General features: G+C 56.7%; 1 protein-coding gene across 1 annotated transcript in view; it reads right to left on the reverse strand.

Annotated features, from left to right (window-relative positions):
* The window catches only part of ITGAX (integrin, alpha X (complement component 3 receptor 4 subunit)), a 15,493-nt gene that overhangs the window by 939 nt on the left and 2,798 nt on the right, over positions 1-11,756 (reverse strand). The window contains exons 6-29 of the mRNA XM_004691670.2: positions 10,973-11,103; positions 10,720-10,865; positions 10,337-10,490; positions 9,864-10,014; positions 9,622-9,695; positions 9,339-9,468; positions 9,087-9,235; positions 8,789-8,929; positions 8,496-8,705; positions 6,985-7,115; positions 6,696-6,853; positions 6,399-6,553; positions 5,710-5,841; positions 5,555-5,628; positions 5,205-5,346; positions 3,441-3,557; positions 3,281-3,360; positions 3,106-3,189; positions 1,233-1,311; positions 1,031-1,138; positions 846-929; positions 535-648; positions 300-401; positions 1-28 (exon numbers count right to left, since the gene is read on the reverse strand). Of these exons, the coding sequence (XP_004691727.1) occupies positions 1-28; positions 300-401; positions 535-648; positions 846-929; positions 1,031-1,138; positions 1,233-1,311; positions 3,106-3,189; positions 3,281-3,360; positions 3,441-3,557; positions 5,205-5,346; positions 5,555-5,628; positions 5,710-5,841; positions 6,399-6,553; positions 6,696-6,853; positions 6,985-7,115; positions 8,496-8,705; positions 8,789-8,929; positions 9,087-9,235; positions 9,339-9,468; positions 9,622-9,695; positions 9,864-10,014; positions 10,337-10,490; positions 10,720-10,865; positions 10,973-11,103 (2,874 nt within the window). The remainder of the gene's footprint in view (positions 29-299; positions 402-534; positions 649-845; positions 930-1,030; positions 1,139-1,232; positions 1,312-3,105; positions 3,190-3,280; positions 3,361-3,440; positions 3,558-5,204; positions 5,347-5,554; positions 5,629-5,709; positions 5,842-6,398; positions 6,554-6,695; positions 6,854-6,984; positions 7,116-8,495; positions 8,706-8,788; positions 8,930-9,086; positions 9,236-9,338; positions 9,469-9,621; positions 9,696-9,863; positions 10,015-10,336; positions 10,491-10,719; positions 10,866-10,972; positions 11,104-11,756) is intronic.

The raw sequence follows: 11,756 nt of genomic DNA on the forward strand, positions 1-11,756 counted from the left end.
CCTCATACTCTTCCAGCACCGTCTCCACCTGAAGCAGAGGTGGGCCCATCAGAAGGCAGGAGGCCTCTGGTGCCCCACATTCTCCCCAGGTCCCCCCACTTTAACTCCCTCCTCACCTCCCCAAGCTCTGTTCCAAGAGTGAGATACAGAAGCACTCATGGGCTTAGGGACAACTGTCCTGCCCAGGGACCTTCCGTCCTACCCACCCCTCCCCCTACCGTGCTTGGGAGCCCCAACTGGGCATCATGGATTTGGCCTCTGGAACCCCCTCCCCCACCTGTCCGGGCCCACAGCCCTACCTGGGCCCTCAGAAATGCCTCCTGCCCTGGAAACTGGGAATACGTGGATCCGTTGAACAGGATTTCAGCCCTACTCACGATCTGCACCTTCTTCTGCTGCGTCTGCTAGGAGAGGGCAGAGCTGGGGTGCTGGCCGGGGAAGGCTCGGCGTTGGAGAGGTGCTTGGCTCGAGGATGGGCACAGGCACAGCCAGTGCCACCTGAATTGGGGGGGGGCGTGCTGTTGGGCCACACACCTGGCTGACCCAGCCGAAGCTGAGGTTGCCCTTCAGGATGAAGCCAAGCTCCTCCTGGACACCGAAGGAGGGGATGTCACAGCGGAACCTCAGGCAGCCAGCAACGGAGCAGTCCTAGGGACAGAGAAGCAGCATCAGGCCGGGGAAAGATGGACACGCGGTGGAAGCAGTATTGGGCCGTGTGGGGGGCGGGGAGAAGCGTGTCTGAATGGGGGAGGGCTGTCCAGTGGGCGGGATCTGTGTGACATGGTTCTGGAATAAGTTCCTCTGAAGTGTGGCTTCCGGGAGGGACAGCCCAGAGCCCCCCTCACCAGCACGGGGTTCTTCTGCATGTGGGTCAGGAAGTCAGCCACCGTGGGCTCCGTTCTCTCTGCGGAGCACTGAATGGATGTATTCTAGGAAAAGAGGGGGCACAGGCGCCTCAGTGGGGATTCTCGAGGGGCACGGGAGCCCAGGAAGGGGCGCTAGAGGGGAGCCGCACACAGTCCTTGAGTACCTGGGCGTGGATGACCTTCACCTCTGTCCACACTGCCACGTGGTTCAGCTCCACTGGCACCCAAAAGTTAACACTGATGGGCAGGTCCCGGTGTCCCTGGTTGTTCACCTGCACAGAGGTGCTGAGAAAGCCCAAGCCAAAACCCCACCTGCTCCCTAACCTCCACCCCGGGCTGGTGGCCCGAGCCACCACCCAGACTTGCCTCGAATCTGTGCTGGATTGCGCTGCTTTTCTCCTCCTCTGAGGCCGAGAAGTTGAGATATTTGGTGGATTGTTCATGGCTGCGGAGAGAAGAGGTGGGGTGGCTGTGAAGTCCCAGGGGCCTCCTGAGGAGGCCGTGACTGTGCCTGAAGGACAGGTGGTCAGCAAGGTGTGGGGTGGCCTCAGCTGAGGTGGGTGGCTCCCTTGAGGGTAGAACAGTTTAGGGAGCACAGTTGGGCTTCAAGTTGGGTGCAATGTTCCTGTAGAGACGGCCCAAGGACATGACAAGGGTCAGGCAGGGGTGGAAGGAGCTGAGAGCTTGTGATGGGGGTGGGGTGGGGGGTGGGCGCGTGGGGGGGTGCGGGAAACCAGGGCCCGGCCTGCCCCTCTGTACCACAGACTCCCTTTCAGGTTTTCACAGCACAGAAGAATTTGGTGGGCATGTGGGGCACAGCAGAGGTTTGGGGAGACACAGGCTGAGCTGTGGACAAACGCCTACTGGACACTGCCCTCTCTGGTCTCTCACAGGCCTTGGCCAGGGCCATTCTTGCCTGTCTCCTTCGTTTTCCTGGGCCTGAGGCTTGGAGCTGAGAGTGATCAACCTCGCTGAGTCTCAGTGTAAGAGCCTCTGAAGCCTGCTCAGCCCTGTGGCTGGAGACACAGCAGCCAGTCCAGCCCCTTGCTGGGATGGCAGGTCTCACCTCTGTCCACCCCACCCCACCCCACTCCCGGGGTACCTGCCCTTTGTCTGCACAGTCCAAATCCCAAACCACCAGTCTTACTTGAAGTTTCATCCCTCCTTGCAAAGGGATCACCCCCAAATGCCCCAGCCTCATCCTGGGGGCCCTGCGAATGTCACATCCCCAGAGTCACATGTGCAGAGTACAGCTGAGCCACTGAACCACTCTCACCTGCTTGCAGTCCACCCCGCCTGTGGATTTTCTGCCCCGAGGTGTGAAAATCTTAATTTACCACCAACCGCCAGTAAGGCAGTTCAGAGGAGTCCCTCCAACTTTTGGGTACATGCCCAAAAGTGGGGGCAGGAGGAAGACGGCTCAACAAGGCCAGAGGGCGGTACTAGCAGGGGACGGCATGCAGGGAAGGCCTGAGCACCTGCGTCACCTCATGAGGGCACACGCCCCACACGGGAGGGGCTCATGTCAGCGTCTGAAGACTCATAACAGCGGCTCCACAAATCTGTGTCAAATGCCCAGTGAATTCCAGAAAGAAACCACAACACCTGACCCCTCGGCTTCACTCTCGCCGGCTCCTCCTTGGGCACATCGTAAGGCTCCCCCGTGACACCCTGTCTCTGCCCAGACAGGCCTTTTCTCCCTGTCCTTCCCAAAGGGGGCTGAGTAAAGGAGGGAGAGGGATTCTCCGCTGCAGGGCAGAAATCTGTTCCTGGCAATGAAGAATGTTCTTGTCCAAAAGCCAAGGCCCTTTGAAGAAGCACTGCTGGCCCAGCCAATCTGGCCCAGCCAACACCGTGGGGCTTGCAACACTAGGCTGAAGCCCAGGTCCCCTGGAATCTTGCAGAGACACAGGGTACAGCCACAGAGAGGCCCTTGGTGAGATTCTGCGTTGGATCAGGGAACCCTGATTTCCAAGGAAGCAGTAATTCTCAAGACTGGGTGGGTCTCGTATCTCTTAGGGAACCCAGGGATAAACTTGGGTCTTGAGGATGCAATGGTAGTATCAATTATAACAGTCACAGTGGCCCATAATAAATACTGGCTGATCAGCAGGTGCATTAGCAGTGTCATTTGCCAATCGAAAGGTTGGCGATGACACCTAAACATCCCAGATGTTCAGCTGCTGCAGGATGATGCAGCATCACCGTTCCGAAGAACTCTTCCGAGCTCATTGTGTACCTGTTGATGACAGTGTAGACAGCATACTTCACTGGGAGCTCCTTCTGGAAGGTGGTCTTCCTGGTCTGGGGGCTCTTATTCTCACTGAATAAAGAGGAAAAGCCTCACAGGCAAAGGCCTGTAGTTGGGGGAGGATGTGGGTGGGGGTTCTGCCCCCGGACCTGGCCCAGCGCACCTGCTCACATTGGCGCTTAGCAGAAGGTGGTCTCCCAGCATGGCCTTGGGGGAGACGTCAAGGGTAATGATGAAGGTGATCTGGGGAGGGATAGGAAGGACGGGTGGGTCACCGAGGGGTGAGACAGGATGGGGCTGGGGGAGGACGGAAGCCAGCTGACCTGGACACCCTCACGCAGGATGAGGTGGTTGAGGCTGCAGCGGGTGAGCCAGGTGCCCTGGCTCCGGGCCAGGGTGCTGTCACATGTCAGGCGCAGGGAGCGTGAATGCAGCTGGGCCTAGGCAAAGACAGGTGAATGACGGCAGGTGAGCATTTTTAATGCTCCAAAGAGCGTCCTGAAGAGTGAGTGTTTCCTGGAATCATCCTTAAGGTTACATGTAAAACAGATCCTCAGACATGCTCTGGTGACATGGCTTCTGAAAATAGGAAGCCCTGACTTATTACACCTTCTCTCTTTATTATTCACTGTCCTTTTTAAAATGTTTGTTATTATGGAAATTTGCAAACAGACTCAAAGGTAGAGAGGCTAAATAAATCAACCCACATACTCATCACTTAAACAGCCAACACTTTTCTATTCTGATCTTATTCATCTGTTTTCCACTTTTTTAAAAATAGTTTAAAGCACACTCTGAATATCACCTGAATATCCAGAACTACTTCAACGTATTGAACAGATAAGGGTATTATTAAAGAGTTATTCTTTAATATCAGCTAATATGCAGGTCACACTCAGTTTTCTTAGATTGTCTCCCAAAAGTTGTCACAGCTCCCTTGTTAAATCAAGACTCAATAAAGCTCCACAATTTGCATTTGGCTTTCTAGAAGTACCTGAGTTGCCTTCCTATGTCAATAATCAAAATATGCTTCCATTGGGAATTGGGGCCTCGGAGACATATGAGGGAGGGGGATAACCAGACAAATGGGGACCAGAACAGGTGCTGGTTCAAATAAACCAGGTGTAAAGGGAGCCAATTAAGGAAGTTTGATTGTGGTCTAAATACCGAGGACTCACTCATTTCCTCAAGTGTGAGAATGACATTGGGTTGTATAAGACACCCCACTAACCTGAATTATAACCCCAGAGGGGGAGGGTGCAATGACATGACACCTGGCATTTTTTTTAAACCCCTCAATAAGGGAGGAAACAGACGAAATGAATGTGGCTCAATGCTGGTAATTGTTGAGTTCAACAATTAGATTTTTGAGAAGTTTATTGAACTAAACTCTCTTTTGTAAAAGTTTAACAATTTTTATTACAACATGTTGTAAAAAAAACAAAACAAACAAACAAAAACCTGTTTCTCCTTGACTCCCTGGGGCCCTCGTTCTGTCTCCAGGAGCTAGGATTGCCAAACAACAGCCCATATCGGCTTCCGTAAGTGTTACCAGGGCACAGCCAGGCCCCTGCAGACACATACTGTCCATTGCTACCCCACGGCCAGCGCAGAGCTGAGCAGTGATGGACACCACGTGGTCCTGGAAGCTGAAGTAGTTGTCATCAAGCCCTTTTTAGAACAAGTATACTAATTCCCAGTCTGGTGCAGCCAATGAGTTCAACTCATTCTTGAACTGTGCATAGAACAGTTTCAAAAAATTATTTAAAGGCCAAGATATGTTTTCCTTTAAGAAACGAATATGAGCTACAAACAAATTTAAGGCAGGACCTGCCCCCCCCCCCCACATGAGCAGCCACCTGGGAAGTCATTCCTGATTAGCAAAAGTCCTAAAAATGCAGTGGCCAGAAACAAACATAATATAAGTGAGACAAGACCCAGCCAGTACAACCACATCCAGCCAGCCATGAACAGAACAACCTTGCCCAGCCAGCTGTGGGCAGGGTACAGCCAGCCAAGCAAGGGAGCTCCAGCCTGAGAATGAACCCAGGACAGAAGTCAGCGGCTTCTTTCCCCAGAGAGAATACCTGGTCCCCTGTCACACGCCGGTAAGACAGCCCTGCCGGGTAGGAGAAGGTGGCCGTGGTTCCATACAAGTCCTCGCCATCATTCCACACTCTCACTCTCATGCTTAGCTCCAGGTTGCTCCCAACCAACAGGGTGTTCAAGCTATGAGTTGGGGTAGAGAACAGAAGATCTTGGGACAGGGGCTAGAGATGGTCTGGTGTGAGACCACAGTGGGGGTCGGGGGAGACACAGGGGCTGGAGGTGTGGCTTCTGAACACGGCACAGAAATGCCAGGGAGAGGCGGGGTCAGGAGCACCAGGTTCCAGGTGGGGTCTAGGGCCAGGGCAGATGCAAGGGCCTAGAACCTCACCCAGGGAAGTCAAAGGAGATGCCGAGGTCATCCTGGCACACGTGGTCAGCCCCACAGTTCTTCTCAAAGGGGAGCTGAGTGGGAAGGCAAACGAATTTCACTGAGTTCTGGAGCCCATCCCCCGCCCCCGGGAAGATCTGAGCACCAGGACTCACAGAGGTTGTGAAGTATCTCTGCTCATCTACAGCGAGCATTGGCTGGAGGTTTTTGGAGGAAGGGATGGGCTTGCCTTCCAGGGAGAAGATGAGACGCAAGATGATGGGGCTCACCGAGTCTTCCACACAGGTCTAGAGCACAGATGGACACCGAGGAGAGCAGGGGCTGAGGGACACACTTCCCGGTCACTGGGGGCGTCCTGCCTCCTCGTGAAGGGGCGCCCGCAGCGCTCACTGCTCGGGTTCCAGCATCCTCACATTTGCCTGTCGGCCGTCTGACCAGCCCCCTCACCCCTCACCAACTTCACCTGATTCAAGAGGCCTCCCGACTCTCTCTGCTCTCCTCTCTGGCTGGGTCTTTCTTTAAAGAATTCATTGCCACCTGCCATCTGTAATCTAGGGACCTGATTGCTCTTGGTCTCCCCAGAGCTCCCTGTGGGCGCTACTGTTGTGTTCACTGCTGTGTCCCCAGCACCTAGGACAGGTCCTGACAGAGGGGTGGCTCCAGAGGAGAAAGGCAGGTGCGGCCGCACGCCCTCTTTCACTCTCTCTCACTCTCTCTCTCACACTCAGCTAGCACCTGGTGAGCACCTCGTACACCAGATGCTATCCTGGGGTGCCATGGTGAGAACCGGCACCCCCCAATCTTCCTCTGCCCAGTCCACTGCCTCCACCTCGAAGCACCTCACCGGAAGCAGCAACTTCACGGTCTCACAGTGCTGACCCAGTCCGAGGTCCTGGACAAGGGTCAGATTCCGCATCTTTGTCTTCTCAAAAACTGCTCGGGGATTCAGGCGGCCGGGGTCGAGGGTCAAGTCAAAGATCACAGAACTCTGGAGGTCAGCTATAGGGGAACCAAGGCGGTGGGGTCTTGCCGAGAGGGCCAGGAACTCCTCAGGTGAACAAGGGGCAAGGCACCAGATGGGAGCCCTGGCAGGGGTGCTACAGGGGTCAGGGTGTCTCGGGTCTGAGGGGGGAGGACTCACCCAGCTGGTACTTGGAACTTTCATAAATTTTCAGGCAGATGGTGGCTTCACCCAGTTCCCGGACACGGGCTACCTGCTCTTGACACTCAAACACAGCCCTGGAGACCTCTGAAGGGGCAATGTGCATCCTCACCCATGTCCTGAGCACAGGCCTGGTCCTGTGGGCAGAACGCTGCGCTGAGGACAGGCTGTCAGTCCCGGCAGGACAGCCTGTGATGAGGATGGGAACGCTGATGTCCTCGGCCCAGCAAGGCCCACCTGGGGTGTGGCCGAGGAAGGCTGGTCTCACCTGAGCAGCAGGGCGTGCCCCTGGGCCCCCACGGCCAGGTCCACCAGCCCGTCCCTTGTGAGGTCCTGGCCCCCGCTCAGCGACTGCCCGAAGTACTGGAGCCGGGGGGAGAGCTGGGAGCCCGTGATCCGCTGCGGGAGAAGGAGGGCAGTCAGGCCGGGGTGAGGGGAAGGAGTTAGAAGAAGCAGAAGTGGACCAGGGAGGGAAGAACGTGGGAGACATTTCAAAAGACACAACCGGTGGTTTTTAGCATCGTCACCAAATAGTGACATTCCCATCATCTCCAAAAAAAATGCACAGGTGAGGATGCATGTCACACCCCTTAGCGTCACCATGTCCTTCATGTCTCCCCAGCCCCACAACCATTAACCTGCTCTCTGTGTCTACGGTTTACCGGTTCTGGATTCTCCTATAATGGATTCAGGCGCGTGTGCTCGTTTGTGCTTTTCAAGCCCTGAGCAAGATTTCCAGTTTCAGCCACGTAACAGCGCAGATTAGTATTTAATTTGTTACGCTGAATTGAACACTATGGCATGGACAGACCACATCTTACTTGTCTATTCGATGGCTGATGGGCACTTGAGTTGTTTCGGCTTTTATGAATAATGCTGCCTGGAACATTGGTGCACAGCTCTGCAGGAGGAGCTCCGTGCTCAGCACGCTTGGGCGCACACCTAGGAGGGGGACGCTGGCCCCCACAGTGACTCTGTTTGACCCTGGGGAGCTGCCAGACTAGTCTCCAAAGTGGGTTCACCACTCCACATTCCTGCCCGTCATGCCAAATACCCACATCACCAGCAACACTTTGCACGGGCTGCTCTGTGATTCAGGTGCCCCCAGGGAACACAGCGTCGCATGGTGATTTCATGGAGCGTCTTCCTGCGCGTACTGGTCCTCTGATACCATCTCCAGAGAAACGCTGCTTCCGATCCTTTGCCTGCGTCCTAACTGGGGCTTCCTGGACTTTTGCCCACTTTTGGTGGGTGGAGGGCTCCTGCCTAGGTGGGCTTTGGCAGCATCGCTAGCAGGAGGGAAGAGCGTCCAAGAGCATCCGTGCAGGCTGGGCGACGCAGACTGCAGAGCTGCACCTGTGCCGGCTGGAGACAGGGAGCCGGCGACAGCGCCCGGGCTCCAGTGAGACTGGAGCTTGCACGTCCTGCTCCTGTTCTCTAACCTTGGGCAGGCCGCGTCTCTGATGTCTGGGCCCCACATTTCATCTGTAAAATGGACTTGCAAATGACTGGTCTACAATGTCAGAGAGATCCTGGGGGAGTAAAGGACCAGGGTGGAGAGCTCACTCCAGGGTCAGGTCCTCACACAAAGCAGGGGGCTTAACAGTCAGTGTTTCCATTTCTCAAACTCCACATTATGCTTGCTGCCTGCTCTGTCAGGGTTTCCTTTCTTGAAGGAGATAAGATGACGCAAAAAGCAGTTTTCCAGATGGCAGTGTAGAAGACAGGAAGAAGCAAGAGGAGGTTGTTACGGCGACAGAATCTGGGATGCGGCTTCACCTGGCTGTGGGAGGGGCTGATGCGCTGTTCTGAGGTCCCGTGAAACACGTAGACAGCACCCCGATTCTCCTGCTCTCCCGGGGCCCCGATGGCCACATCCGTCAGCTTGTCCCCATTCACGTCCCCCAGCACGGTCAGCGCGGCCCCAAAGCGCGCCCAGGGGTGGCCCCGCTCCCCACGGAGGACAGCCACGCACTGCCAGCTGGCTCGCTGCAGAACAAAACGGAGTCAGGCCCCAACCTGAGCCCCCCACCCCCAGGCCCCACCCAACTCTGGCCCCATCAGCCACTCACCCCTCGGGGCAAGGGGCACACGGACACCTGGCCTCCCCGGGTCTGCTCATAGTAATGGGGGGCCCCGATGAGGACCAGGTCTGTGTTTCTGTCTCCGTCCACGTCCACAGAGCACAGGGAGGCCCCGAAGTAGGAGCCGATCTGGAGGGCGGAGCCTGAAGTCATCCTGCCTGCTCCTACCAGAGCCACCCGCTCTGGGACAGGCCCCCCTCCCCAGCCTCCAGCACCCACCCAGACCTCAAAACCCTTCCCCCCCCCCGCTGCCCCTGCCCACCCTCAGGCTCCCTCCACACCCAACCTGTGTCCCCGTGACTTCAGCTTTCTGTGTCACACTCCATTGCCCTGACACCGGGGTGAAGAGGATGACCTTCCCGGTGTGCTGATAGCGGGGGGCCCCCAGGACCAGGCTCTGCACCCCCTTCCACAGGGCCAGCTCAGTGGAGTAACCTGAGGGGGGCCAGGCCTCATCACAAAAGCTCCCCCGCCACCCCCCAGCTTCATCCCAGGCGGCCCATCTCCCACCTGGGCCCCAGCCCCGGCCTCTTCTCACCCAGGTAAGAGTCCCTCATGTCCACATTCTCCTGAGACATGTTGATGAAGGTGGGACTCATGTTTTTGGGGTACAGCAAGGCACCTCCAGACCAGCTGTAGCTCCCCACTGCCCCCAGAACGGCTCCATCCTGCAAGGAAAGGATTCCAGGGCTGAGCCGGTGGGAGCGAGAAGCAGCCAGCCAGTGCCAGGGAGCTGGCGGCCAGCCAACTCCTCTGGCCCTGCTCTTTCCCTCCTCCCTCTGCTCCACTCCTGCATCAGTGACCCAAAGGACCCCACTCACAGCCATGAGCACGGCACTGAAGCCCTCCTGGGACATCTCCAACTCAAAGGAGCTACTGCTCGTGGTCTGTGTGCCTGGGGGGAGACGTGACTCTGGGCTTGCAGGGGAAAGACAGGCTGAGAAGGACCCCTGACCCCAAAGAGGCCCCTGACTGGTGGCCGCCTGTGACGCGAGGGTCCAAGTTCAGAAGGAAAATCACCCTCAGGAGAGTTTCTGCTGCCAGAGGGCCATCTCGGACTTACCTTCAATGGCAAAGATCTTCTCTTTCAGCTGGTTTTGAATGTCTCTCAAAGCATCAAAATTTTCCACTTTAAATATATGTTCATTGGAAGGCTCCGATGCAATGTTTGTTAGTTCTGTCCAGGAGCTTAGAGCCTGAAAAGCCGATCCCACCTGCAAAGCCCAGCGCAGTGAAGGTAAGTGCAGTCTGTGCAAAGCCGATCCCACCTGCAAAGCCCAGCGCAGTGAAGGTAAGTGCAGTCTGTGCCTGCCGCGCTGGGGCTGACGGCCACGAGGCTCCACAAGGGCCAAAGTGTCAGCCCCTGTGTGCAGACCAGGAAGAGGAGACTCCGCATCGGGGAGCCTCTGGGAAAGGACCCCGGCTGCCCCAGGCTGGAATAGTTTTCATCGTGAAGGGGGAGAAGCTGAGACTCCTGAGTGGGAAGCTGTCTAAAGAGCAAGAGGAGGCAGCCGTAAAGACACCCCCACATCTTACCCCGATGGCATAACGGATGATGCCCAGGGCCTCGGCTCTGGAAATGACGTCATAGTAATCCAGGGGGTCGTTATATTTCTCCCCGTCAGTGATGACGATGAGGACCTTGGAGGCATCCTTCCGGGCCCCCACTGAAGCACGGAACAGTCTGGTTCTGCCAAAGAAGAAGAGGGTCCAGGGGCCTGTGCATAGAGCCCCCCATGGCCCCTGCCGCCTTTGTGATGAGGAGGGGTACCCCTGATGTGGGGGCCCTTGTCCCAAGGCCCCTGCTTGGTGAGCAACCAGAGGTGGAATGTCAGACCCCATTTACCCCTTTCTCATGGAGACAGACAGGGCCCAAAGGAAGGACGATGCTTTGGAGGACCCTGAGAAGTGGGACTCACGTGACCCTCTGTATGGCAGAAGCCGTGTAAGTGGCCCCGCCCTTCTGGTAGACAGAATCCAGCAGGCCCAGTGGGTTTCGGCTGCGCGCGAAATCTCTGAAAGTGAAGTGCTCCTGGAACTTGTTGGAGAACTGCATCAGAGAGAACTGGAGAAGGGTGTGGGGTGGAGGAGGCTGCTTCACCAGAACCCCACCCCTCCCCCAGGCCTGACCAGCAGCCCCCGCAGACCGCCCTTCCGGCCTGGAGGGCCCACCTGGGTCCTGGGTCTCGGGAACTGTCTCATCACAGCCTTCACGAAGTCCAGCATCTTGTGAAAGTCCCTGCGTTTGATGCTGTTTGAGCCATCGATCAGGAACACGATGTCCTGCTCCTGCTTCGGGCACTCTGAGGGCAGGGGATGGCACCATGGAGGGACACCCCCAGAGCCCTAGATTCTAAAGGGACCCCCATCTGGGCTGGGTGATCCAGCAGTGGAAAGACCCTGCCCTAGCCCTTGGCCAGAGTCTGTCCTTCTTGGTCACACCCAGCTGGACTTCTGTTAAATATTTGTAATGTCACCCCAGACACAGCCACAAACTGACCCCTGTGCTCTTCTCAGAATAAAGATGGGCCCCCCTGCCCCCCACCAGCTGACCACAGAAGAGGAGATCCCTGTTCTCAGAGAGGAGATCCCATTACATCTCAGCTTCCCCTTTCTGCCCCAGAAGACTCGTTACAGAGAGAATAGTTCTGGTGTTCTGGCGGGAGCCGAGGTGCCTGTAGGTGAATTCTACTGTCCAGGAGGTGCTGAAAGAGCACCCCATTCAGTGTCCAGGTTTTAGTGTCCCAAGGGCCAAGTGTGGAAGTGAACCAGGGTCTGAAAAACACACTCACCTCCTGATGGCCCATCGCCTCAGGGCCAGGGAGGCCTCACAGCAGGGGGGGCCTCACACCAAGGGGGCCTCAAGCCAGGGGGGCTCACACCAGGAAGCCTCACAGCAGGGGGGCCTCACACCAGGGGGGCTCACATCAGGAGGCCTCAAACCAGGGGGCTCACA

The sequence above is a fragment of the Condylura cristata genome, unplaced genomic scaffold (genome assembly GCF_000260355.1).
Source record: "Condylura cristata isolate star-nosed mole 26May11 unplaced genomic scaffold, ConCri1.0 scaffold00032, whole genome shotgun sequence".
NCBI classification, from domain to species: domain Eukaryota; kingdom Metazoa; phylum Chordata; class Mammalia; order Eulipotyphla; family Talpidae; genus Condylura; species Condylura cristata.